The 27,790-nt window shown below is 43.2% G+C and overlaps 3 protein-coding genes across 11 annotated transcripts in view; 2 read left to right on the forward strand and 1 right to left on the reverse strand.

Moving 5' to 3' along the window:
* KNTC1 (kinetochore associated 1) overlaps positions 1–18,670 on the reverse strand; it is a 43,074-nt gene extending 24,404 nt beyond the window's left edge. For 2 of the 6 annotated variants that reach the window (XM_088135165.1, XM_088135161.1), the window contains exons 1-13: positions 18,129–18,468; positions 12,555–12,646; positions 6,832–7,287; positions 5,942–6,094; positions 5,386–5,506; positions 4,371–4,486; positions 3,770–3,842; positions 3,394–3,471; positions 3,002–3,036; positions 2,351–2,461; positions 1,798–1,891; positions 1,259–1,311; positions 210–322 (exon numbers count right to left, since the gene is read on the reverse strand). In XM_088135165.1, the coding sequence (XP_087991291.1) occupies positions 210–322; positions 1,259–1,311; positions 1,798–1,891; positions 2,351–2,461; positions 3,002–3,036; positions 3,394–3,471; positions 3,770–3,842; positions 4,371–4,486; positions 5,386–5,506; positions 5,942–6,073 (926 nt within the window). In that variant the 5' untranslated portion in view covers positions 6,074–6,094; positions 6,832–7,287; positions 12,555–12,646; positions 18,129–18,468. The other 4 variants (XM_088135163.1, XM_088135164.1, XM_088135162.1 and 1 more) reach the window with 4 other exon arrangements.
* On the forward strand, positions 7,578–17,050 carry RSRC2 (arginine and serine rich coiled-coil 2). Of its 3 annotated transcripts, none has more exons than XM_007422738.4 (10): positions 7,578–7,733; positions 10,560–10,716; positions 11,121–11,164; positions 13,377–13,567; positions 14,151–14,294; positions 14,435–14,557; positions 14,910–14,989; positions 15,242–15,474; positions 15,847–15,936; positions 16,419–17,050. In XM_007422738.4, exons 1-10 carry the CDS (start codon positions 7,728–7,730, stop codon positions 16,599–16,601), a joined length of 1,251 nt encoding a protein of 416 aa, XP_007422800.2. In that variant the 5' UTR covers positions 7,578–7,727; the 3' UTR covers positions 16,602–17,050. The 3 variants fall into 3 exon arrangements, with proteins under 3 accessions (XP_007422800.2, XP_087991296.1, XP_025018824.2); XM_088135170.1 differs by lacking the exon at positions 7,578–7,733 and adding an exon at positions 11,880–11,957 and having other exon boundaries at positions 10,619–10,716; positions 13,355–13,567; XM_025163056.2 differs by lacking the exons at positions 7,578–7,733; positions 10,560–10,716; positions 11,121–11,164 and adding an exon at positions 11,171–11,957 and having other exon boundaries at positions 13,355–13,567.
* A 149-nt stretch (positions 18,671–18,819) lies between the features above and the next one.
* On the forward strand, positions 18,820–27,661 carry ZCCHC8 (zinc finger CCHC-type containing 8). 2 transcript variants are annotated; one of them, XM_088135166.1, is made up of 14 exons: positions 18,820–19,147; positions 20,089–20,131; positions 20,850–20,924; positions 21,449–21,554; positions 22,194–22,271; positions 22,627–22,730; positions 23,196–23,261; positions 24,111–24,174; positions 24,277–24,419; positions 24,856–24,998; positions 25,423–25,544; positions 26,257–26,340; positions 26,443–26,554; positions 26,741–27,661. In XM_088135166.1, the coding sequence occupies exons 1-14, from the start codon at positions 18,988–18,990 to the stop codon at positions 27,559–27,561; spliced, it is 2,121 nt and encodes a 706-aa protein (XP_087991292.1). In that variant the 5' UTR covers positions 18,820–18,987; the 3' UTR covers positions 27,562–27,661. The 2 variants fall into 2 exon arrangements, with proteins under 2 accessions (XP_087991292.1, XP_087991294.1); XM_088135168.1 differs by having other exon boundaries at positions 26,909–27,661.
* The last annotated feature ends 129 nt before the right edge of the window (positions 27,662–27,790 follow it).

The following is a 27,790-nucleotide window of genomic DNA, read 5'->3' on the forward strand; positions in this document are numbered from 1 at the left end:
AGTTCCTGAGGTTGAAAACGCTCTTTTAGACAGAAGGTCCGCAAGGTCTTTCTGCGTGCAATGTTTAAAGTAACTCTTTATGGGATACGGGGTGCTTTTTTATTCCCAATGAAATTTACGGCCTGTAGGAGAAAGCGAGGAAGGAGGTCTGAAGAGCGACCGCTTTGCCCTCCGCTTCTCATGAGATGTGCCCTATGGGGAGAGTTTACCCTGCTCCTGTTGAAAAATCTGATTCTGAGGTCAGAAGAAATTCCTCAGTGTGGATGGAAGGGCAGTCCCAAGTCAGAGCGAGCGAGTGGACGTCCCACAAGGACAGCACATCCTACAAGAAAGAGAAAAAAACATTCTGACATTTTTCACGGTATACTAAAGACTGCTCACCATGAATAGATAGGTTTGGACTGCTTAAATGTTTCCTATGATGAAACCAGCGGTGCTACAAGCCAAATGCAAAAGTCATCCACAGAATAAAAATACAAAATTTTAACCATTGCCCTTCCAGCAAGAAATTCAATGGCTCTAACTTCATTCTCGTGATCTGTAAAAAGATCGTGAAGATTAAAATCCTTCCTGCTAAATACTCCATTAGCACCTTTACAAGGTTAAAAGATTAATCTTTTTAAATGAAAATTGGTCCCTTTAAAAACAGGAGGTAAATAAGAGAGCACCAATGACTTTAAAACAAATAAATAAATAGATGTTAAAATAAAGGCCACATTCGATTGATGGCATCTTCGCTTGATGCTCTATTTGCACGGACAGCCTTTTCCTTCCATCCTTTGCAACATGAGCAAACAGAAGTAGCATCTTGGCCAAACAGTGGTTTATAAGCATTTCCACAAAGAAGCAGAAAAGAGAAAGAAGCAGAGTTGCTGTGCAATGAGATGGGCAGTGACAAATTTAAAGTATAACTTAACATAACATAATATAACATAACATAAATAAATCTTAAATTAGCCAGGGTCCTGTTCCATCTAAATTAGTAATCTATGATTATCCGTTTCAGCATAAGCATTAAACAATGCATTCTGATTAGTTTAAAATCCCTGGCTTGCTCCAGAGCTTTTAACCAGAGTCTACTTGTTTAGATGCAGTGAGAAACTATGGTTAAAGGCATCCTGGGTAAATGTGGCTTGTATCAAGGAGCACGATGCAAATATAAAAGTTTTTTTCATATCTCAGTGGTTATTAAGTCTGCTTGCTGAAGTTCAGGGCTTCTCCATAAAGGTCTTTCTAAAATAAATGCAAACGTACGTGCCTCATTATCTAAGACAAACAGCAGGTTCTCCAGAACTTGAAGCTTCTTTGCAGCTGGAGAACAGAACAAACAGATTAAAAAGAAAAGATAAATTTCCTATTTAGAAAGTCAGGTATTTGAAATGCGACTTGTAAAGACTCTAAAGACAGTATTACAAATAACCATCATGCTGATAGGGAAGAGCTTAAAAATGATGAGCAAATCTACTAAAAGTTAAAGAAACAGATTTGGGGGCTGGGGAGGGGGAAGGAAACGTGCCTTGCCAGTCTGCTAGCAGTGAAGGAATGTAAATTGTACCTTCCTTATCCATTCTCTAAAATTCCCAGACTTAAGCAGGGTCCCTTCCATGATAATTGAATTTTTTAAAAAAGCCAGAAAAATAAACAAAAACAAAGCATATTATCATATGTATATTAATTAACACAAGCAAATAAGGCATTTTTAGATCATTTTTGTCCTTTAAACAAGTCCCAAAGACTCTGAAATATCTAAACCCTCCTGTAAAGATCCATGTGCCTGCAAATGTCAGACGCTCATACCTTTAATCATGCTTGAATCAGCAACATTTTGAATAGAAACTAGCTTTTTATTAGGATTCACTTCCCATACAGATATCGCACAGTCACCGACGCCCTATAAGAAAGCAAATATTGATATCAGAAACCCAGATTTGCTTCGAGGCAGGAGTTTGCAAATCAACTCAATTCCTGTTTATTCTCAGGCTGCCTCCTTAGGCCACAGATGTTCAAGATGGGGAGATCCTACTCAAATTAAAAGGGCTAACTTTTCCTACTCTGAATTCAGGGCTAAATGCATTGTAAAACTATATCCCCCTCATGGATATCGTGTTTAAGACTGTAATTTTGCTTATTTTCTTTAAAAAAAGACACTTGGCTGGGCAGTGAGGGGAGAGGCGCTTTGAAGAGGCAGAGAAAAAAAGACTTGGATTGAGCAACGTTTTCAAAAGAGAGAAGATGAGTTTCTAGAAGGGGCCATGTGATAATTGCCGTGCTTTTGAAAGAAAGCCCGTTGCCCCCAATAAACCCACAGGAAATTTTACCTTAAGAAGCATTCAAATAATGTTTGTGTTACCCCTATTATCAGAGCAAAGCTGTTGGCGGTGTCCTTCGTCACAGAAGTAAGGCAGCCAGCAGTGTGATAATCTTCCACTGAAATAAAGCATGTTTCCACCTGACCTTGTAGCTGTAAGGCAAGACAGCCATTCAGATTGTCTAGAAATAGTCATTCAGACTTTAGGAGAGGGGGTCAAATCTGGGATAATTAAAATGACTGAAGCATAGAAACGTTGCTGTTCCTCAATTCATCTATTAAACTTAGAGGCATATAATTTAATTTTGAAGCAGGAGGCATGTTTGTGTTGGGTCTAAACAATGTGTGCTGGGCCTTCAGAAGGTACCGCCTGAAAATAGAGAACGCCTCTTAAGTTGGCACGCGACCTCTGGTACTTTTATGCGCCCTTATCTTGGCAGCGCCTGGCAAATCTTGTCAATACAAACCGTTTTTGTATTGTTGCCCAAAAAACAGCCAGGAGTAGACCTCAACTTGAAGGAGATGTTACCTCGTATTTTCAAATATGATACATCTGGCTGTCTTCCATGTGGGGCATACGACAAAAGTTCATAAAAAGTTTCCCTTACTGGAATTAGCTCTGGATCTGAATCTCATTCAGGTTTTTTTTAAGCAAAGCACATGGTAATAACATCGATCAATAGTCTCAGATACCTTCTTTGCAGTACTGATGTCCATTTCGATAATTGCTGCATAAAGAAAAGCATGCGTATTTTATCAGAAATGCTTTAGAATAACAAGCTTTTGGGAGGGGGAGGGTAAAGTCTAGTCATCATGCATTTGTTCAATATTTTCTTATTTTTCCGAGTTGGGCCCATGGCTGTCATATTTCACAAAACACCCAGAAAAACACAGGCTGAATCACACAACAGCTGCGAGAGAGCGGGTCTCGCTTAGCAGGATATGCAAATGCAGCTCAACCTACAATATGCAGAACTCCTGCAATACTCAGATATTGGCGCACTTAGAACTTTATAGAAAATACGAAAGGAAAGCTTCATCTCTTAACGTCCAGCGTGGCTGGAATCTACACAGGGTTGGCTTACCTTTCTGAATGTCGGCAAGCGGAAGATGCATGATACAGAAAAAGCCCTTGCTGGTCAAAATGAATGCATGATAGATACCTACAAGATAACCAGAGAAAATGTCAAGCAGCGTTCCCAACCCAGATCTTCCAGCTATGTACCTCTGAATCAAGGAAGACCCACTCTCTAACTGTGAACAAGGAATGAAAACAACTCTACTCTGGCTTCCTTTTAGCACTGAACAAGGGCAGAAGAGTTACACTGAGTATGTAAGCAGAAACCCAATTTTAAGGTTCACAGAATGGGCAACAAAATGCTTACGGGTTTCTTCATGGGCTGAATTCTGAGATGTGAGCACCCTGACTTACAAAGGATATTTTCAAAGTACCAATCTTACCTTCAAGAGAACTGTCCCTTTCCAGAATAAGATCCAAGAAGGCCTTTTCATCTGAAGAGCCTTGAACTAACCCCTAGATGTGGATCCACACAAAAAGCATCATTGTAATTACAGGTGGCTGTTGGGAGAGGGTTTAAATAGCGATTTTAGATGTCTTCGTATACTGATGAAGACCGAATGTTCCAAGAGTATCTGGTGCACTTTGTATGAAAAACTGAACAAAAGCTTCAGAGAATGCACCAGCTTGAGGGTTCCTGTTTTCTACTTCATCAGCACAGGAGCGTGAAGAAAAGTGGAAGTAAATTTAATTCCATTTTCAAGCTAGTTGTTATGGCTGTGGTTAAAGTTAACTGTGTTTCAGAGAAAGAAGTCTGCTGCAAAAAAATCAGTGAACAACCATGGCTTGGGTTGCTTCCGTACGAAAAACCCCAAACTTTCAGTCTCTTTACAAATGTGCTGAAAGAGAAAGAGGACTAGGGCATGTGTGAGCTCAGAACGTCCCCACGTTGTGCTAAAACTGTAGCTTGGCATTATGTACCTTCATTTCTCAAATGGAAGAAGCTACCTTTTTACAGGAACAGGTAAGAAATAAGCTACGTGCCTTAGTTAACAGGGTCTGCTTCGAAGATACTTGAATCAGGTGCAAGTTCCCACTTCTCTCGCCTGCGACAAGGAACTGCCCTTCTTGACACAAGCCAACAATGTCCACCTCCGTTTCTGAAAGGTTAAAAAAAACAGCCACAGTTTATTCTGAGCAATGATTAGAACCCCAAAGAAAAGAAAACAACGTAGTACAGTACGTTTAAAGACAATCACAGAATGACTAAACCGTACCCTAGGAAATAGCATGACCCATAAATATAGCATTTCGTTGTTGTTCAACTTAGGGTCTTTTTAAGTAGCGATCCCACATCATGATTTGCTTGCCATGGTTCACTGAATAAGCCAATGGCTGAATTTACTCATCCGTAAACCAGTTTGCAAACACCAGGGGTGTCCGCAGGGCACGATTAAAAAAAGTCAGAAGGCAGATGTGACGGTGTAATTGAAGCCTGGCTGCCATCTTGACTTTTTTGACCATACCCTGCAGGTACCCCTGCCATGGTGACAAGGTTAACACAACACAGTGCTAAGTTGAAAAAACCACATGATTTAGAGGCAGGGTTCAAACAACACACTCAGTTTTGGTTAACAAGACACAGTGGTTGTGTTGAACCGTAAGTCTCCCGACCCCATTTTTCCCTGGTCTAGCACGTTGTACCAACCCTACAAGAGGGTTCATGAGGATTCCAGGCTGCTCTGTTCCCAAGTAAACAGGACAGAAAAAGAATTTCTAGCAGGAATTCAACACCGTATGCATAGAATAATAAACCACAGCATGATTTCCAGAAAGAGTGTGATGCTGAAAGGTTTGAATTCATGCTTTATGAAGTTATCCCAAAGACCTCTTAGTTTATGACTGTTCAGAGCTGGAAATCAAGCTGTGGACATTTGTGTCTCTCTAGAAGTTGAGCTCCAAACTCAAGTAGCCACACAGCCTTGGGGGAAGAATAACAAGAGCTGTAGCCCACCCCCATCCAGAGATCCATAGTTCCTGGCCCCAGCTGGAAACTCACCAAAATGAATAAACATTTGAAGAGACTGACAAATATTGTCAAGTACCACCACCGTTCTGTCAGCCACCAGCACACAGCCATCATTCAAACTATACGCATTTAACGCCGGGTTAGATAAAACCTGATCAATAAAAAAAAATCCATCATAATAACCCACGCAGACAGACAGATTAAAAAAAGCACATAAGGAACTAATGAGATTTGCATTCTTGGCATGTGTGTATCTACAGGTTAAAACAAAAGAACTAGTGCAGCTATCAACAACTAACGTGCGCTCCAGCTAGACATCAATTTTCTACTACGATAGAGCTGCAGGTCTAGGTGTTTCCTCTTTATAGTAGCCAACCTGGCAGATCTAGTTACTGGGGCTGAGCAGTGCTTTGGATTCAAAGGAAAAGGGACCTCACAGCACCCCTCTCACGCTTGCTGCACAAATGTATGTTTTCCTGGGGCAGAGAGCGGCCACGCCCCCCCAGGGAAAAGGCCCCATGATTGGAGCCTTGTGGCTTGCCACTGCACCCAGAGCCATTGCGATGGGCCGCTAAGGTGATCCTACCTTCTGCGAGGAGGTTATTTTCACCAGTGTGCTCATCTGATACAGCGCGCTCCCACATTCTTGCCTGGAATGTATGCTCAGCTGCCCGCTTCCTGTATCGTCACTTGTCAGAAGCTCCACGTCGTCCCACATCTTCGGAGGAAAACTTTCCGTCTGGCGAAAGTCAGAAGGCAAACGACAAAGCAACAGCGTGCATTCAGGTAAAAGAATCCCTCAGAGCCTTTAAACAGCGATCTCAGTTCGCACATTTATCAGGGGAACCTTTTCTCAGTGCAAGAAAGTTAGGATTTGCTTTTACAAGCAGCGTGCCCGGATGTCTAATTCTTGCCATGGTTCAGGAAGCCTGCGTGTACGGTGCTTTTAAAGCCCACTAACAGCAAAATCAGTATTTATGGGGGCACAGCCCTTTTTTCCTGGCACCCAAGAGCTCAATTTCTCTAAAAATAATACAGCCCTTCTTTAGCTCCTATGCAACTAGTCTATTTCACAGACACCACAGCATCAGCGATACCTCCCCATCCACCGTATAACAGATGCATTTCATCTTTAACCTGCACATAAACACAGGTACAAACGCTCAGTGGCCGCTGGTAATAATGTCATTTTTCTGCATTGCACCTCTCTTACCTAATCATGGTTTTTTGTAAGCTAAGCTTTTTAAGCTTTTTAATTTAATTTTTTTTTACATCAAACCAAAAGAGAATCTGTGAAGCAAAACATCCCGCCGTGCTATATCGGGGGGGGGGAGATGATTTTGTGCAGTCTCCCCCAAATACCTCCCCAGTGGGCTGATCGTTTACTTTTTGGCAAGTAAAACAGTCGCCAGGCAGGCAGGCATCCAACTGGTCTCTTCCCCAGGCAGGGCAAAGCTTCACCTGATGAACTCCCACCTGTCAGCCAGCTCTTAAAGGCGTTTGGCAAGACTAGCCCACCGGCAGGTCACATCCATCAATTTACGCCACTCCCCGGCCCGGAAGGAGGCAAGAAAGCTGCAGCAGCGACCGACCCGCCGATGTTCAAACGGACCTTTTGATTTGGCGGGAGTTTTCCCTGCTCTCCGCGGGGCGGGGCATAGCCGGCTACGGCGGTCCGCGCGGGCCAAACTCCTCAGTGAGAACGGCGGCCCGCCACCAGGCCGGGAGATAGGAAAAGTATAGAGGTGCGCTCGCCGCCGCGATTCCCGTGCCTGTATGAAAGGGAGACTTGAGCGATCCTGCCAGGCTCTCGACTAGTCATTCAGCTCCCATTCCATCCAAGGACAAAACTGAGGAGGATTGGGCGCGACCGGGGATATGGGAAAATTAGTCCAGCACGTCAGAGAGGTTTTCGTCCGTTTATTAAAGCCACTAAGAAAAAAAGAAATGGGAAGAGAGAAATCAAACCATATTTCTGTTTATTTGTTACAGTTTCTTATTTGGAGCACGCCCCCTGTTCTTTGTGCAGGTGTATGACGCCCGCCGGAGAACCAGAGAAACAGCTAAAGCGAGGAACTCCAAGAGCTGCCCATTTTAAAATTGGTATCTCTATGCTTCTCACTGGCGCCTCCCTCCCCAGCCGCGGCCGCTGCGCAGGCGCAGGGCCACCCGGCTTCCTCCCGCCGCTCCCCCGCCCCGCGGCTACATCCGGGCATCCGAAGCAGGGGGCGGGGCCGAGTTGGTGGGGTTTCTCGGCCAGTCGGTTGAGGAGTCGCCGTGCGTCGCTCGCTCGCTGAGGGGCCGAAGCCGAGGAGGAGCCGGAGGTCCGCTGGTGGCGGTGGAGGCCCGCTTCCCCTCCCCTGCACCCCGGCATGGCGGTGAGGCTCCCCGTCGTCTTTCCGGGCTGGCGGAGGGCGAGGCCCAGGCGGCGGGCGGAGCCGCCTCGGGTGGAAAGCGCGAGACAAGATGGCGCCCGGCCGCCATGATGGGCCTCCTGTGGGGGGGCAGGAGGGGGGCGGTGGCGCCCCCCCCAGCTCAGCTTCTCGAAGCTTCGCCAGCGCCGTCTTCCCTTAGAGGGGCGGGAGGCGGCGGGCCGGACGGCCTCGGGGCTCGAGCAGAGCCTCCGCTCCTGGCAACGTAAAGGGGAGAAACTAGTATCTCTGCCCACATTGGTATGACACGCCTAATACACGTGTGGTGGTTGTGGAGAGAGGTTTTTTGCGGGTTTAAAGTAAGCGGAGCGTCCCTGTTGGCCCAAATCTCTCTATGGGTCTGAGGCGGTTTTGAAGTAAATGATGTGCAGGCGAATATGCCTCCCTGTGGAAAGGTACGGGGGTGTTTGCGGGTACAGAGGCTTTGGGATTTTTAAAAGGAAGTTATGTAAGGGAGTGTGTATTATGGGGAGGGGAGGGGAGGGAAAGAGAGGCTCTGTTGCTACTATTTTGTAGATATAACACCAGGCAAGGAAGCCTGTATGTGTGGGCATGTGTTAACCTTTTTAGCATCTAAGTTGAATTGTGTAAATGCCTCTGTACATGCGTGGGAGAGATTGGAGTTGCTTAAAAAAAAGTACTACAGGTAGTCCTGAACTTACGACCATTCATTTAACAACCGTTCCAAGTTACGACAGTGCTGGAGAAAGTGACTTACTACCAGTCATCACTTTTATGACCATTGCAGTGTCTCTGTGGTCAAGTGATCAAACTTTGGGTGCTTGGCAATCAGCATGTATTTACAACGGTTGCAGCATCCCAGGGTCATGTGATCACCATTTGTGACTTTCCCAGGGGGCTTCCAACAAGCAAAGTCAATGGGGGAAGCCAGATTTGCTTAACAACCACACGATTTGTTTGATGATCACAGCAAAAATGGTCGTAAAATTGGGCACATATCACTTAGTGACTGCATCGCTTAGCAACAGACATTCCAGTCCCAATTATGGTCGTAAGTCGAGGATTACCTGTAGTAGGGCACTTTGGCTTCTGCCTCCTTTTACCTGCTCCCAACTGAAGGATGCAAAGTGTAAGGCTACGCTAACTGCTTTAAGGTATCTTTTAGTAACCCCAGATACTCTCAGGTGAAATGTGAAAAAAAACCCTTTGCTTTCCTTTATTTGTATTTGTTTCATGCTGTTGTTTTGCCTTTGACTATTTTGAGTATAGTACTTGAAAAAGATAACTTTTGAAGCATTACAAGCAATGTGGAACTGGTAAAATATAAACGTGTAATTGAATTCATGGAATCAAGTTCTAACAGCTTGGGGGGGGTCTGTTAACTTCAGAGGGGTTTGTATTCTTGTATTTCAAATTTTAAAAAAAGTATTTTAAATTGGCAATCCTATTATGTGGGCATCAGAGACTTCTGAGTAAGCACATGAAATGGGTTGCGCAGAACTAAATGTTTAGGACTTATAGCTCTTTAGCATTTATTTAGCCACAAGGCTTTTCTCTCTCTCCTCTCACATGCACATGAGTGTGTGTATATATATACCCATATATATATTTTATACATATATATATGTATATGTATATATATATATATATACACCTATATATATATTTTATATATTATACACACACACACACACATATATGTGTGTGTGTGTGTGTGTATTTGTTATGCCATTGTAATGGTATATATAGCTGCTCTTAGTTGCCAGTGTTATATGCTGTTAGTGACCTGGTTTTAAAATCCTTGGGTTGTACAGTTCCAATTAGCTGCTATATTCTCAGCTAGGGTTTAATTTATATCTTAAAATATAAACAGGTTTTAGTCCCAAGTAAAAGCATTGCAGTCATAAAATCCTTTGTATTTTTTTGTAACTAGTTTTTCACATCTAGAAATAATAGGCTGGACCTCAGAGGAAGCAGGTTTCATAATTTTGTTTTATAAAAGGGCCTTTCAACCCTGTGGAACAAATTGGCTGCAAAGGAGGGGGGAAATGAGCAAAATTTGCTGCCTTCTGAGGAGAGTTCAGTGAGTTGGCTCATGGGAAATCTGAATCCAAGTTGCTCAAATCCAATCTAAAACATTTGGGGGGGGGGTTGCTATTCATTCTTGTGTTCTCTAGCCTGTGGAAACAAATTAATATATGAGCTTCTTCATTCAGCCTGATAAGAAATTATTTAATGACATAATTAGGTATTCAGACTTGCTGCAACAGTCAAGTGAGGAAGGTAATTTAGTTTCTGGAAAATGCTATTAAAATAAGTTGTGTATTTTAGTATAAGGGGAGTCAGTTAAACACATTAAAATGTATATTGTCATGTTGTAATATGTGCCATGGATGATTGAGTAAAGAAAGGACTTATGGGATAGTGTTCCATGGATGTCATTGAGTTTGACATTTGTTTTAGGATTTTTTAAATGAAATACTTCCTCCAAAAGAATCAGGTTAGGAAGAATTTCTGTGAATTGGTATTCTGCAACTCCCATTCTAGAGCAGAAAAATTGTCAAAGCATTGGGTCCTGGTTGTTTTTATCAGCTCTTGTCTACTGGCTGTGAATAGGATTGCCTACTAATATTAACTTTTTAATCTTATTATTAGACAATATAAATGCAGGCTCTTCTATGAAACTAGTTTTTGGAGGCTTGTAGACTTTTTAGCAACTAGTAATACAGATTCTTAGTAATCAGTAACTTTCAGAAGAGTAGTAGACGGTCACTGTACTGCAAATATTAAAAGTTATTTCATTTAACTTAGGCTAGTGATTCTGAGCGAGAGGCCAATGCCCCAGAGAAATCATCTCCTGATAGAGAAAAGAAAAAGGAACGATCGGATGCATCCAGTTCACCTAGAACTTCAAAACACCATTATTCAAGGTCACGTTCACGATCAAGAGAAAGAAAACGAAAATCAGGTATGAAAGTCTCTAGCTGTTTGTTTCCATTATTAAATTTTGTTAGTGGACACACTTGTAGTTTAGTGGTTGCTTTGATTAAGATAGTAATTTGTTACAATCTGTGTAACTTTAATATAAACATATTTAAAATCAAAATGCAACTTTTTGGAATTTAAATTATAAGTTCAAAGTTTAGAGTTCTATATTCAAGATAGAATAGCTAATTGACTAAATACTTCAGGCCTCAAAATTATGTTGAGCCTTGTATCAGAGAAGGGGGTTGGGAATATTGACATTTCCAACTGTATTGTAAATCAGTGAAATAGCTTAATCATTAATATCACTGTGATTGGAGCTTATGTAGATGGAGATTACTTTTTAAAACTCTATATTTGATGATTAATAGATGCTTCCTTCTTTAGATAATGACGGAAAAAAATACAGAAGCCGGAGCAGAAGCAAAGAGGTAATTAATACTTTGTAGTGCTTGGGTATTTGTGCAGGACATATTTACAAGTATGTCATAGCATGTATAAATCTTAAGATATAATTGTCTAAATGGTAAGTACGAAAAAAAAAGTAAATTCAGAAAGTGCTTGGAGTGAGAAGCATGAGTGAAGCCATCTTTATAACAAAAAGGTAATAATTGACCAAAAAATTCATGTGGAGATTTACTGTGGAAACAACCATTATAAACATATTAATATATCAGATTCCCACAGAGCTTCCATTCACTAGAGTTCAGCTAAGCATTTGCAAAGTTCTTTTGCCCATCTCGTTCCACCCCCACCCCTAAGTTTTTCTCACTATTTGGGTGAGGACATTGCTGGAGTTTTCCTATGGTGGGGATTGTCCATACAGCAGGAGTCACAGAAATAGAAATGGTCTTGAAGCAGAAGCAAGGGGATCGAGATGAGGCAGCCAGAGTAATACCACTGCTAGGGGATCACTGGCCTCTAGTGCAGAGGCTGTCTCAGAGAAGGAGCATCAGCAGTAGCTAGAAAATTATACCTAAGTTCTGCTGGATAGCTTTAGATGAAATTTCTTAATGTGGGACCAGGGACATTTTTCCCCTTTGCCAATGGAAGCTCTGTTAAAAAAAAAAAAGTAGGAGAGTATTTGTGAAATTGACTATATTGTTTAGATCACATGATAACATTTCTATAATAAATCATACTCAGCGTGCTAATGCGCGAAGAGACTGAACTGAAGACGCTCCAGACTCAGATAGCAAAATTATAAGCCTACTTCATGATAAGGTAACTATTAGTCATTCAAACTCATATTTCCCTTGCAAAGAAATTTAAATCAGTTATTGGATATAATGGTGTTTTTTTAAAGTACAGACTATATGTTTAGAAGAGTATTCCGTTATGTTTAAAAAAAGTGTTTCCCTCAAAATGTATAAATTTTTTAAAACTGTTAGACCTGTACTACTTTGATTTTAAATTCCAGGGGAATAGAACTGCTATTAGTATTTGATATTTCCGTTGATGTTTGACCCGATATCTTTAGAGTAAGTGATTGTCCTAATCTGTAATGCTTAAAAGCTAATTGAATAAAGGGTTATTCCTAGTTCTCCTAGTAATTTTACATGAACAAAAAGGAAGGAGGACGGGAACGATATGGGCATCACACGGTTTTGGAGAAACATCTACCACAGTTAGTCCATAAATTACCTCTGCCTTGGCAGTTGGGTTTCTTCCATCTTTGTGAGTTTTCCCATTTTGGGTATGTGATAACTATATAGTTTACACTCTGTATTTTAATAATTTTCAGTAGTTGCCCAAATAGTTTCATATTGGAAACTTATCTGGAAAAAAAAATGTTAGTAATTGTAGTGGCTTAACACTTACCTAAGAATAAGATGGTGTCATGAATATCTGTCTTCAACAAGTTGATTGAATTGTATGTATGTAGTATTGGCTTTTATTGTGGTTACTAGGACCTGGAAGACATAAACAAATATATGAATGTTTTAAGGATTACCTGTGCAATTGTTTCTGGGTGTGATTCCAGTATGATTTATAGAGAAAAACACATCTGTGCAGTAAAAGTACAGAAAAGGAAAGCTGCAGAGAAGCTTTACCCAAATTTTAGAGAAACCAAACACTGAATGGTAAAAAGTCTGCTACAAAAGAGCCCAGATTGTTGCAAGTTCAATACAAGATGTTGCTGAATACTGGCTACTTGACATAGAAGGTTTTAGGCTGAGGATCCATTGTACAACCAAACCTCAATTTGGATGTTGTAGAAGGATGGCCAGTAGATCTCCTGCCACGTTGCCTGATGAGCTTGTACACAAACCTTTTTCATGGGTCTTATCCTGTGTGTGCTCATATGATTTCTCTGGGGTGCCTAGAGACAGTGTGTTTTCTTTTGTGGATGAGGCTGCCAAACACTCAGAGAACAGCCGTTCTGTCTCATGATGTAAAACTGGCTGTGGCAGGAGATATTTTAACCTTGTGGAGCGAGATTTAAGTTGGGTGGGAAGGAATGATGGTATGTCTCTGCAACATTGTGTAGATGGTGGTGTTAAAGCCATTGCAGTTGACTGGGCCACGCTCCTAAGGTTACTAATGTTGCATCACAACATATCATTCTTGATCTTCTAATGCCCATACTAACTCTTTTTGTTGCACTATTTTCCTGAAAGAACCAACTTCTTCTTAAAACAGGCACGAAGACATGGGTCCAAAGAGAAGTCCTCTAAGAAGCACAAATCTGAAGACCATAACGATAAAGACCACTCTTCAGATAAAGGGAGAGAGAGCCTGAACTCTTCTGAGAATGGTGAGGATCGGCATAAGCGCAAGGAGAGGAAGTCCTCGAGAGGACGCAGCCATTCAAGGTCTCGATCTCGTGAAAGGTAGATTAATAGTTTTTCCATAATATTTGTTTGGAGAGAATTTGGGGATTGTTGATCCCACTCGCAAAGGATGTGAATGTGCTAAATGTAAATCTTGAGTTCTCCTACTTAGTGGATGTTATTGTCTTCTAACATCTGTCATACTCTCACTCTAAGCATTTGCATCAACATATCTATGTGCAGTGGTGGTGCAACATTGTGTGTCTTCATAACTGGATTTTGCTGTCACTGTTTGTGTCTTCCGCCTAGATCCAAGCTGTTATACTTACTAGATTGGGGGTGGCGGGTTATGCAGGCAGGATCTTGGACTGTTTTTCTTATCTCAGATATAGTAGTTCTGTCAAGTCCTTAACCTGGGCCAGTAATTTTTTCTGTAGAATGGCAATGCTGAGTAGTGTTTTTGCCCTAATTTCAGGTGAATATGTGCTGTTTAACATAAGCCTAAAGGCTTTCTAAGTTACTTTTATTTTTTTTATATACTCTCTTAAACAGAAAATAATGGAGATAATACTTCATTTTATTTGTAATTAAATGGAATAGTCAAGCTTGGAAAGGTTAATAGGAATTTGGCATGTGATTCCAGGCGTCACCGTAGTAGAAGCCGCGACAGAAAAAAGTCCCGCTCCCGCAGTCGAGATAAAAAGCGGCGTGCTAGATCAAGGTCTAGATCCAGATCTAGACACAGACATAGAAGTCGGAGCAGGAGCAGAACCAGGAGCAGGAGCAGGTATGTTAATGCTTGTTTTTGAATATGAGAACAGTAAACCTACGGGATGTGATAGTGAAAACGAGAATGTACTGTGTCAGACGAGGAATTATGAAGCAGGAAAAAATGAAAGTGCAGTCTTAATGTATGATTCTGAACAGGGAAAGAAAGAAGAGACCCGAAAAACCACGAAGGTTCAGCAGAAGTCACAGCCGAACTCCTAGTCCCCCGCCCTTTCGGGGGCGAAACACAGCAATGGATGCGCAGGAAGCATTGGCCAGAAGGTACGAGACCCTTCTCTCAAATGTTTACATGCCTTGATTGTAGTTTTCTTTGATCTTTTCTAAGCGATGACAAGGATGCTGTGGTAAGTGCCCCCCAGTTAATAATCTCCATAAAGCTGGAAGTAGGAAAATTACTTCAGCCCCCTGTCATTGTTATCAAATGTATCTGTTAAACTTGAATTAAGAAGCAGCAACAAAAAAAAGTACTCTTTCAATATTAGGAAATCTGTGACTTGTGTAGCTTTTTCAGGGATGATACTCTCCTTACTGTTTTGTTTTTAAATGAATGGTACAGTATTGAGGTGGGGCAATGAGAATCCCCTTTGACATATTTCTGCATTATTATTCCTAGGTTGGAAAGAGCAAAAAAATTGCAAGAACAGAGAGAGAAAGAATTGGTTGAAAAGCAGAAGCAACAGGAAATGGCTGCTGGTAATTGAACTTCCATTTAAAAGAAATGAAGTTAATATGTTTCACCATTTTATTTCATTTTGATAAATCTCTTTTCCACTCTTCTCCCACTTCTAAAAATACATCAGCCAGAAAATTAGAAGGGTACACGCTTGGGCAAAAGCTGTTAAAGTTGTCTGCCAAAAGTGCGTGTACTATTTTCCATGAATAGTAAACCTTGCGGATTAGACAGCTAGTGCCTTTTGAAGAATAACGTTGTAATGTTGGTTTCAGCGGCAGCTGCCACCGGCGGTTCAGTCATCAATGTCGCAGCTCTCCTGGCCTCCGGGACACAGGTCACTCCTCAGATAGCCATGGCGGCCCAGATGGCAGCCCTGCAAGCCAAGGCTCTGGCAGAGACAGGAATAGCAGTCCCAAGCTACTACAACCCGGCAGCGGTGAACCCCATGAAGTTTGCCGAGCAGGAAAAGAAGAGGAAAATGCTGTGGCAGGGCAAAAAAGAAGGGGTAACTCTCTTTGCTGCTCTATCTCTGGGTGGCTGCCAATGGGAAGTTGCAGGGTTACACCTGGCTGTGCAGCTCATGACAGTTCGGGGGTTTTGGAATTCTTTGGTGGGATTCTGTTTTGAGGAGCTCATCCACGGAGCCATTAATAGCCAAGCTACGGTAACTAGATCTTGCTAGAAGGAGTTCGAAGGGGAGAGCACAAGGGGGTGAACGGGTTAGAGGAATGCTGAGGAAGAAGAGAAAACTACCTATGTGTAGGAGAAATCTTTTGCTGGTTGCTACCTGCTGGGTTTTTAAAGTGGTTCTTCTTTCACAGTATGAATACACTTCTGTACACAACCTGTAACAACTTACTCCTTTATGTTTTTATAGGATAAATCACAATCTGCAGAAATCTGGGAGAAACTGAACTTCGGAAATAAGGACCAAAATGTCAAATTTAGAAAGTTGATGGGTATTAAGGTAGGTGTTTCTGAAATGAGCATTGTCTTTACGCCAGAAAGATCAGTGTGAAGAGGCCTGTATGGTCTTGGAAGGCATACAGGCTATGAAACAGACTTCAGAGTTGTTCATAGAGTGAAGTCAGATTTGTGATGTGGCTGCATGAATTAATAGATAAGCTTAAACACTGTGAACTGCAGAAATGATGAAGATGGTCTCCTGGGGATCTGCTCTCACCCTTGCAGGCCCTGTAAGCATTCCAGAGTTCCTCCAACTTTTCAGAGCAGATTTGGAGGCGCTCAGGTGGGGAGAGAGCTTCTGCTCCACTGCTTGGTAACTGGTGAAAATTATGGGAGCGTTAACTGAGACTTGTAGTAACAAAGTCCTCTGCGAATCTTTGTATCTGAATCTTTATGATGTACTGTTGTTAAGTTGAATGACGTGTATCGGAGCAGAATAGTTGAGTGACACCTCTGTTGATCCTTTCCACCTGTTTCTCCTAGAGCGAGGAGGAAGCCGGGGGTAGTAGTTCAGTGGATGAAGAAAGCTATAAGACTTTGAAACAGCAAGAAGAAGTATTTCGAAATCTCGATGCGCAGTACGAAATGGCACGGTCACAAACACACACCCAAAGAGGAATGGGATTGGGCTTTACATCTTCAATGCGAGGAATGGACGCTGTTTGAAGAAACGTCATCCGAAAGCTTGAGACCTCGAGATTCTTGTTCAGACGTTGGGTCCTTGCTCACCAAAAGCTAGCATCCTAGCTTGCATGGGTGTTACATTGACTTTAATTTATTGACATTACAATTTTTGTAAATATCAGATCAGTGATAACTGGTGTTCCGTGTTGTAATCAGGTTATGCTCCCTCCGTTACACGCGGCAGAGCTCTAGGAGGACGTTTCTAGCTCTGTGGTTTTAAAACAGAACGGCTGAGGGTGAACTCATACACGGATATTTTGTGTCCACTGTGTTGTGTACTTTTGTACTTTAAACCTGTACAGTTGTTTTCAACTCTTGAAGCATAAAACACATTGTATTGGTGTTAAACTAGCAGATTGGGCCAGTGGGTCCATAATGCAGTGCAGCAACCTGGTTAATAAACACGTTTTTCTCAAAGAGTGTTGTATTTAAGTACAGCAGACAAATTATTTCAAGCTTAATTTCATGGAATATATTTAACTTTTTAGAAAAGTGCTCACCCCAGTGTAGAGAAGTAGAGGACAGAGTTAAAGGAGATAAAGTAGGGGATAAAGCATGCAGCAGGTTTTAGTATTAGATGTGTGTTACTTACTTGTTAGCTATATCAAAATACTCCATCCTAACAGATGATGCTCCTCCCCCAGATGCAACAATTCTCTACCCTGTGGTTCCCGCTTTAGGCCACTTCATTCTGTGACACACCAAGGAGAACACCTCCAGCTACTTCAGCAAAAAAATTCAGTTGAAATAGCTTAGATTTCCTGTTTTGAGTAGTAAACACATGCCATTTCTGCTTTGTTTCAAGGCATGAGATGCGGGTTTGTATCTGACCCCCCACCCCTGAGAACGCTGTTCGCTCAGTCTAGAAGCACACAGGGCTCTCAGGATCAGTCTGAAGCCTACGTTAGAGAGGCAAAGAGTTGCTCCTTTGCCTCCTTCGGACAAATGTGCAGTTTCCTGCTCTGCTGCTGTTAGGATAGAACGTGCATTACCCTGACACTGAGCAAGATGTCAGCCCCTGCCTGCTTCGCAACACGCGCTCTGGAGAAGCAAAGTAGGAGTGCTGTGCTAGTCTGTGGTCGCCCAAATCAAAAGGCAGCTGGTTATTTATTAGTCCTGCTACCAGACTTCTGCTTTCTAGAGAGGCAACTATATGGGTGGCCTATAATGAGGAGCACCGTTAATAGATGTTGGTAGGGTGGCTCTGGGGCTCTGCCTACCATTATAAATTGGACAAATTCACCAGATGCAGACGTTACACTGGGGCACACAGTATGTTACAAACTGCTTTTGCTGATCCATCCTGTGAATATTGCTGTAATCTGTCTTTCCTTGCAGCTCCATCTCCAGTGATGGAGAAGAGCAGTTGGACTTAATGATCACCTTTCTGGCCCCTGTAAGACGGAGCCTGCAGCCCCGTCCGTTTTAGGAGGGGAAGGGCATTAAGGAAGGATCCCAAAGGTCCAAGGGTGGAGAAGCCAGTTACTTCCCTGAGCTACGTTCACTTACCCGGTCCGTTCCCGTACGCTGCAGGTTGCAAGCTCCTTGCAGGACACCCAGCTGGAGAGAGGGTTTCCTCCAGGAAAACCCACAGCCCGGAGCTCTGCCACGTAGTGGGAGAGAGGAGGCCGGCTATCAACTTCCGCAAGGTACGTGGCCGGTTTCAGGGTTAGATGAGTATTGCATCTGTACCCACTGTTCTAGAGCAGTGTTTCTCGACCGTGGCGGCTCGAAGTTCCGTGGACTACAACTTCCCCCTGCTGGCTGGGGAATTCTGGGAGTTGAAGTCCACGCATCTTCGAGCCGCCAAAGTTGAGAAACACTGGTTTAGTGCAAGCACAGTGGCTTTGGTTACCATTTTCTGTGAATCCAGAAGAATAGTGTGCGCATATCCATACTAGTGATGGATTTTATTCTCTTAGGAGCTGGGCAATTTAGTACTCCATCCTTTCATGCCGTCCCTGAGCCATCATAATTATCTCGCCGCTGGCGCCCTTTCCCAGCATTCCGGGCTGGCAAAGCAGCGCCAAGAGGCCGCCAGCCCCGCCCCGCTCCGCACGCCGAACCTCGGAGCGGAAGCGCTCGCCCGGTCCCAGCATGCACCGTTCCCGAGTCGAACTACAACTCCCGGCATCGACAAGCCCGCTCGGGCCTATGGGCGGCCACCCTTCCCCCGTTGCATGCTGGGCGCCGTAGTCTTCCTGCGCTGAGAGGCGGAAGGCCTCGGATGAAACCCCGAGCCTGGGTTCTGCGGCGGCGCCGGGCCCTGGGCGCCTTCTCCGGGTAACGCGCGGCGGCCGCGGCCTGCTCCTCCTCCTCTTCCTCCTCCTCCTCCGCGGCCTGCGCGGCTCGCCCCCCGCGCGCTAAGATGGCGGCCGAGGTGGGCTTCGGGGATCGCGAGCTCTTCCAGCAGCTGGACGCCGACGAGGAGGCGGCCGCCGCGCGGCCCGGCCCGGCGGAAGAGGCGGCGGAGCTCCGCGAGCGGCTGAGGGACTCCGAGGAGACCGTCAGGCAGCTGCGGGCGGAGAATATCCTGGCGGGGCGAGGGCAGAGCGGCCCTGGCTAGAAATGCCCCCCTCCGTCCCGGCGGAGCGGCTCGCCGGCCGCGGGAGAGGCCGGGTGGGACGCGTCTGGGAGCGGGGGGAGTCCGGCCTTCGCCCACCCGTGGGGCCGCTGTGGCTGCTTTTCGACCATCGGCATCGCTGAGGGGGGGTTCGGGGCCGGCCGGGGGACTTGGGGCCAGTCCCTCTCTCAGCCCAGCCTACCTCACAGGGTTGTGGTGGTGGGGAAAAATTAGGTATGTTCGCCGCCTTAAGTTATGTATTAAAAAGTTGGGATAAAATATAATAGTAACGGAACACTTATGGAAAAAGAAACCCGCTGTTAACCAATTGGGTCTGGAGCCCTTGGAGCAATACCTAAAGGGCTTCCTTGGTATCTGGAAATTTTGAATTTATTGGACCTGAACACCCTTATTTTACAAAAAAACACCCTGCTTGGAACTGCCTGTATGCTTAGATACTACCTTAATAATTCTTAGGTCCTTGGTTAGGACTTGAATTACTAGGCTTCTACCAGTCTTAGGCTGTGAAACTAATTGTAGATTGATGATGATGATGATGATGATGATGATGATACCACCAGTTTGGTGTCGTGGTTAAGGCACCAGGCTAGAAACTGGGAGACCATGAGTTCTACTCCCACCCTAGGCACGAAGCCAGGTGGGTGACCTTGGGCCAGTCCTTCTCTCTCAGCCCTAGGAAGAAGAAGGCAAGGGCAAACCACTTCTGAAAATCTTGCCAAGAAAACTGCAGGGGCTAGTCCAGGCAGTTGCCAAGAGTTACACTGACTCAAAGGCAATAATAACAATAATAATAATAAGGACTGGCAAGAGGAGGCCGGAGGGATTCTCTCAGCTTCATTCCTAGGAAGTCATTATTGTGCCTTGAAATTCCTTAATAATTTTAACATCAGGAACTCAGAAGAAAACTGAACATCCTGACTCGACCAAGGTACGTTTCAACATCTCAAGTATCTGCAATGTTCAGGCCAAGCAGAGGGTCTTTGGGTAGATTTCCAGCCCATTTGCAACAGATTGTCACGGGTTTCTGGCTCTTGGGGTATGAAGTGGATTGGGAGCGGGTTTGTGTGGGAGGGCCAGGAGAGAAACCAGCTGTGGTCTGAGCTGAAGTCCTCAAAAGCATCTTGTTCTGTAATTCCACACCCACATTCAACTGTTGTTATACATCTCTGAGTTCTAGTGAAATCAGGTAAACCCATTGTTTAAGTTTGGCCCATAATTTAGTTGAAAGATGGCAGCTTTACACCTGCTTATGGGCATACTGTTGTGTGTGTTTCCCAGTTTTTCCTAGTGATGGTTCACAATTTTTAAAATATGGAGCAATATGTTGCATGCTGGCAGGAGATCCCTGGCTGTCTTGTCACAGTAATTGTTATTCTCATGTCCCTGTTGAAGAAGTATGTCAGAAACGATCAACTCTTCACGTTCGTTACTTTTTTTGCAAATGTTGCTTGTAATCTGAAATGCAATTATGCACAAGAGAGTGATTTTAGCATAGTCAGTTTTTCTTCTGTTACCATGTAAAGAAAGTTCTGGTCTAAGAATAATGGAGAAGGTAAAATAAAAAATGAACTGACATCAAAGGCATTCTGTAGGGTTCAGTAAACTACTTCCATATGGTAAAGTTAGCTTTATGCTTCCTTTTTTAGTGCAATAACAGTGGATGACTGTAAACTTGATGGACCTTTGTTACAGATTTTGTTCATGAATAATACTGTTTCAAAGTGAGTATCTGTTTCTTGTATTGGCTGAATTCACGTTCGGAATGGATGGCTGTTGTATGCGTTTTAGATTACAACACTGGTGGATCTGGATTCATAAGTTTGCTGGATTCCTGCTTAAGTAGTTTCTTCATTAGTGGCTGCCCCATGTTTGGTAGATTCATGGTTTTTTGTTTTTTAAAAAATGGAAGAGACTTTGCAGTAAGTCTTTGCAGTAAAGGAGAGAAGACATTGTTTTTTAAAAAAATAGTTTCTGTGTGCCCAAGATTTTAAATGTTTGAGAGTTGCTTCTATATGCTAGCAGAGGCCTGCAAAAAAACAATAATTAAAAAATTACCTGTATAGCTTTCTCTGTGGAAATTCAATCTACCAGTTCTTTCGTATGAGAGAGAAGTTTGCAGCACAAAATCCCCAGCATTAATTATGTATAAATGCAATATCAGAGATATCCTTAGTCATGTCCTGTTGGGTTTAAAAAATAAACAGGGCAATTGATCCATTCTATATTCTGATAATCTCTTATATAGGCAATATCATCAAGAAATAGAGGAGTTTATATCTAGTTTAGTTCAAAGATATGAGGAGCAACAGAGAACTGAATCTGACAAGACCTGCTTCAATGTTAAGCCGCAGGTATTTATCTGTTGATGGGCTTATTCTTTTATAAAGTTCTTTTCACCTTTGTTTTTCTTGCTATGCCTTGTGGCCATTCTGGTACCCTAGTCCAAGTAGGCAACTGTGATGAAAGATGAGTTGCATTGCCATCTTAGAAATAATGTGTTTCTGTTCAGTGGGCTGGTCTGTCACAAACCCCTCCCTGGGGTGGGTGGCCTTCTCAGGCAGCTGGTGCTTTTAAAACACAGTGCTGTTTAAGAGAGCCACGCTTTGTGCATCGGGGAGTTCTCCTGAATTGCTGAAATTGAGCCCCATGAAGCTACTTCATAAAATGGGGCTGCTTACGATGATGATGGCCAAATATGGCTGATTGGCCATAAGATGGTTTCTTTGCTTTGGTTTTAGTATGTATTCTATAACTAATTATGGCATATGTGAACCCAGGCAATGTGGCATATTCAGTAAGCCATGGACATAACAAACCATGGCTTAGTGCAGATCATGAATCCAGCCAACAAATACTGGCATCCTGCAGGTGTTCTGAGGGTGACTTCAGCTATAAGGAGCACCGAGAAAGATTGTGCAGAATTAATACACTTCTGTACTTGATTAAAGAGAATTAATTTAGCTTTGTAAACTTTGTTTTTATTTTATTAGCCTTCTAGCTTTGTCCTGGAAGAGGATCATAAAGTGACAGGCTCAAATATGTCCAAAAAAATCAAAGAAGCTTTTAGCGTAAGTTCTTTCTGTTTTGTGTTCTGGGTGGTTGAGTCCCATATTTGAGTTTTTTCTTGTTTATGGCATTAGGAAATAATTGGTAAGTTATAAAATGACCATGTAAATTTCATTGCATTTTATTATTGTCATTAGTCCTATAACTTTTGGAAAGTGGTATTTTTCCTTTAATTGGTTTAACGTATAGATACTGAACTGTAGAATGTAAGATCTTTTGTGAATCCTCATATCCTCAAGCCATTTATTTAATGTACTTAATTATATCAGAACTTATATCTGTGAAATATTTAAGTACATTTTTAATGTTATATTTTAGTCTGATTGAAGTACTGACACTTTTTGACTCTTTCTACAGGTTGTAGGAAGTGTTCTGTATTTTACCAATTTTTGTCTTGATAAACTGGGGCAGCCTATATTAAATGAAAATCCTCAGCTCACAGACGGATGGGAAATACCCAAGTATCCTATTTAGTTAACTGTTGTTCCCTTTTCCTGTTAAACTTTGCTACTTCATGCAATAAGTCTAAAACAGATTGGGTTCCATTTATATATTTTCAGTGTCTTAGTGCCCGAAGTCTGGTATCATTGGTTTGAATAAAACATTTCCACAGGATGGATTTTCTGCTCTGATTTAAAATGCTGTTGCACCTTAATGTTGCATTTCTGGAAAGGCAGGTGACATATAGCAGCGATCAGATAAACCTCTACAAGAGAGAAAAGAAACATCGAACCTAGATAGTGGCAGGCTTTCAGACAGGGTTTTGTCATGATGTAGTTGATAATAATTCTGATCATGCCCTGCTCCCGCAAGGCAGTTTGTGCCAAACGCTTCTGGGTGGTGGCTAGATATTATTCGCACATGCATACGTATACACCAAATGCACTTTGCTTCATACAATGGCAATTCCTTATTGAATTCTTAAGATACCAGCAAGTTTTCACGCAGATTCTTTCTCTAGATGGACAAGAGATACAAGTAAAGCCTAAAAGGTTTGTATTTCTTTAAATCTACAACTGTTTCTAGTTTTAAAAAGTATGTATTGTGATTGGTTAGTAATAGATGTGATTAGGGAATGAAGTAAAAGCACAGTTTACTTTCCTAATGTAAATGTTTCAGTTGGACTTTAAAGGGGTAATGGAGTATGACCGCAATAAAAAAGCGAACAGATATCATTTGTGTCCTCAGATAGCTCCAGAGGTATACGAGCAAAAGTCTGAATGCTAGCCTGCCTCTCTCAAGAAAGTAAAAATCTTGGAAACTTTGGGGCATGTGTACCTATAGGAGGTATTTTTATCTCAATTATAGGTTCTGTCTTCTGGTTCAAAGCTCTGATAAAATGTTTTTCTTTGATTGGCTGGAAATACTTGTTGAAAAAGCATGCTATGAATATTCTTGGCAGCAGTGCAAAAGTGGCTTGATGTTGCCTTCTTACCGTCTCATTGTGCACGTTGGCAGAGATCGCTGGGAGTTGTGGTCCAGCACTAAGAGGGCCGCACAGGTTCCTGATCTCTGCCTTATAGTCTGCTTAGAATTTGATATTGTGCTGGCATCTAATGTCTGATTATTATCATTTATTTATGGAACATGACTTTGAAATCAAAGGGAGTATTTTTGTTTGTGTCATCCATATTTCCAGTATCATTTCATTGCCACATTGGTGTGACTTTTTCCACCTTTAAAGTTGTAATTGTGTAGCAGTTGATTTGCTCAGTCAGGAGTCCTTTTGTGCTTCTGCATCTGACGATGCACCAAGAATATTAGAACAAGTTTTTTAAAAGGTCATTGAGAGAGTGTCAAGTGAAATAGCTCTAAGTGTTGTTGTTTTTTTTTAAATAAAGCAGGCCCAAATCTCACTGTTTCAACTGTGGCTCTGAAGATCACCAGATGAAAGATTGCCCACAGGTAAGTATATATTTCAGCCTGTGCTTTTAATAGCCTCATCAGTGACTACTGCTCTTGGTATTATTCTAACCTTTTTGTTTTTCCCTCCTAACTAAATTTTAGCCGCGAAACGCTGCCCGTATAAGTGAAAAAAGAAAAGAGTTCATGGATGCTTGTGGGGAAGCAGGCAGCCAAAACTTCCAGCAGAGGTATCACGCAGATGAAGTGGAAGAACGGTTCGGAAGATTCAAACCGGGAATAATTAGGTAGTTTTTCTCCCACAGTGGTTCTGTGTTTTCCTAACTAGCAACCGGAATTGCAAGTAATTCTATAAAAATAACTAGCTGCAGTTTACAGTAGAAGTTAAAGTCTGGCTTCCCAAGGCCAACCTAATGATGACTGGTGCTACCAACCCTTTACCTTGGGCTCACCAATACATTAGGAAACTTCTGAGTAAAACCTTTCAAAGCAAGAAGGTAGAGTTTTAAAAAAAATCTACCAATTCAGACTCAAGGAGATACAGCTGTGGGGGATGGTATCCTGCAAATATTTTCAGACTGGACCTACAATTCAGCAGCTTCTTTACCTAACTCTAATGTGCACAAACAACTTTGTGTTTTCTCAGTTGGCAATCCAAAAACAGATTGCCAAAACCGTTGCTCAATTTCATTGTGTTTTTAACTGGACCCTTGCCTCCCACAGTGAGGAACTTCAGGATGCCCTTGGTGTCACCGATAAGACGCTTCCTCCCTTCATCTATCGCATGCGGCAGCTGGGTTACCCCCCAGGCTGGCTCAAAGAGGCAGAAATGGAAAAATCTGGGTTAACTCTCTATGATGGAAAAGGTAAAAGGAGTGAAGGCTCCCAATTGATTTGTACAAATAATCAATATGGTTTGTAGACCATGGACCAGTTTTTTTCAGCCTTGGCAACTTTAAGAATTCAACTCCCAGAATTCCCCAGCCAGCATTCTGGGAGTTGGTCCAACATTGCCAAAGTTGAAAAACACTGCCATAGAGTGCAGCTTAATGCGACATGTTAATCGGACGACTTGAGCTTTTTCAACAAACAAGCCACAGTTTCAACCCATGACTAATTAGTTGGTTAGAGCAGAGATGGGGACCTTGTTTCTTGGGGCTGCTGTTAGGTCATGTTTAATTTATGAAAGACATTCCAGCCTTCAACATCAAAACAGCTAGAAGCAAGAGAACAGTTGGAGAGTGTATTTTGCCAGTAGCATCATCAAGGACCGATGCTGCTTTCTTACAGCGTCACCTGGCAGCGAAACAGAGGAGGAGTACCACCAGCAGCATCCATGCGTCACTTACGATATCTCCAAGTTGATCAATTACCCAGGTTTTAACATGTCCACTCCAAGTGGAGTAACAGATGTAAGTACCTGTTTCTTTACTCACTGTCATCCCGCCCTTCCATGGAGGAGCTGTAGGGTATCCTCCTTGTACCCGTCTATCTGGCAACACTCTTGAAGCCTGTTTTAAAGGGCTGCCTGTAGTTATACGAATCAGGTCAGGCCTTGAGGTCATCCCGAAGATTCTGCTGTCTCGCTCGTGATTAACCAGGACCAGGGTGGCAAGGATCATGCACACAGCCTTTTTGGAGATGGCTTCTCCAATTTAAAATGCCTTCCCCAGGTTAGTGGGCCCGGCCCCCTCATCAGCATTCTTAAAACAGTCTTCTCCAATCTGTTGTGCTCCAGATGTGTTGGAACTAGGAAGCCCATTATCCCCAGCCAAGGAAGGCCATTTTTTTTTCTTTTTAATTATATTCTGCCTGTCAATGAATATTATAATAGCGGCTTGATGTTTAATGCTGACTGTTTTTAAGTTGTTTCCGTTTTTAATATTTGGCTTGTTACAGCTCTTAATTGTCTTAAATGCCCTTGTGAAGGATTGCCGGAAAGGCAAGCCATACATTTATCACAGCAATACATTTGATCAGAGTTCATTCTTTCTGGCCTCTGTTCCTTTTGTTAAATACACACAGCAAAGCTCTGCTGTGCATACATATGTCTTGGACGTTTATTAATTCTTTGATTTCCTAATAGCTTCATAGTTGGTTTTTGTTTCTGTTTTTTTGACACAGGAATGGAGGATGTTTGGCTCGGTGCCTCTTCAGCCATCCCAACAAAAGGATATTTTTGCTCATTATCTTTCCACTTACCATTCGGTGAATATTTTTAAGCACGCTGGTATACTTCCCCTTAACAAAAACGTTTTGTTTTCCTCTGGCGTTCTTTATTTCTTTCATTTGTTTCTCATCCTTCCTCAGGCAAGTCCAAAATCCAGGCATAAAAGACCTTCTCATCAGAGCTCTCATCATTCAAAAAGGCAGAAAGGAAACAGTGCCGAAGTGCTGTCAGCCGACATGGAGATAGATTCGGGTATAACTTTCATTTTAAAAATCCGTCACCCGTGCAGTATTTTACAGATTCCTCCCAGGTTTGGTCTTTCCTTCAGTTCCACTAACTCCCAGTGGAAACCACCGCACTTTCTTTGAAGAGCCCCCAATTTAGGTAAGAACGCGGGCAGGAGAGTGATTAAAGAAGGTGCTGTTTTCCTCATTTCAGATTTAGACATGCCACATAGCTCTCCAGGCTATGATGGCTTCCAGTTCCAACCTCCATTACCTCCGGGGTCACCGCTGAATGCCACTCCTCCCCCCTTGCCACAAGGTACCCCTCCAAGCACTCCCCCCAGCTTTACTCCTCCTCAACCGCTGTCTTGTATGCCAGCAGCACTTCCTCGCGACACCCCGCCTTTGACGCCTTCCAGGGATCCTTCTGCACTGAGGCCAGAGGACTCTGCCATGGACGAAGACACACTGACTCTGGAGGAGCTGGAGGAGCAGCAGCGCCTGATTTGGGCGGCCCTGGAGCAGGCGGAGAGCACCCACAGTGACTCTGACATACCCGCGGGGACTCCTCTAGCCGGGAATTCTGTAACTTCATCCCCCGCCAGGACTGAGCCCTCTGTTCCTCTGGAGGAAGCAGCCCCCAAGAACTTGGACGTCTCCGAACCTGAACTTTACGACCACCCTGAGCAGATACCCAGAGCCGAAGAGCCTGATCATACACCGACTTCGCCCATCGAACTGGTGGATTTAACAGTTGAGGAGCAGCACGATCCCGTGGACTCTGAGGGCAAAGCCCAGACCCCCTCCTCGGCCCCAGCAGGCGGCGTGAACCATAGCGACGCTCTTGCAGTCCCCAGCGCCAGGCTGCCCTCCAAGACCGCCAGCCCTGTTCCCGACATGAGCAAGTTTGCTGCTGGGATAACCCCTTTTGAATTCGACAACATGACTGAGTCCACGGGGACTTACCTCAGAATAAGGAGGGTGCTGAAAAACTCCCCACGGAACCAGCAGAAGAATAAGAAGGCGCCCCTTTAGCGGCCCTGCTGGCACCACAGAAAAAACAGCGGGATTTGGAGGCGCTCCTGTTAAAAGCACCAAGTCAAGGGCAGAAGATGGAAAGCGGTCGTTGGTTCTTCCTCAGATGAAGTACTTTTGTTCTTCAGAAAAAGCCTGGTAAACGGGGCTTCCGTTTTGACTTAGGACCAGGGGTTGCCTAAGGGCTAATATGTCCACGAATACAAGTGCAAACGTGATCCAGTCCTGC

This window comes from Python bivittatus, unplaced genomic scaffold (genome assembly GCF_059951505.1).
Source record: "Python bivittatus isolate LINGU-HERP-01145 unplaced genomic scaffold, Pbiv_v1 ctg000100_np1212, whole genome shotgun sequence".
Taxonomy (NCBI): Eukaryota; Metazoa; Chordata; class Lepidosauria; order Squamata; family Pythonidae; genus Python; species Python bivittatus.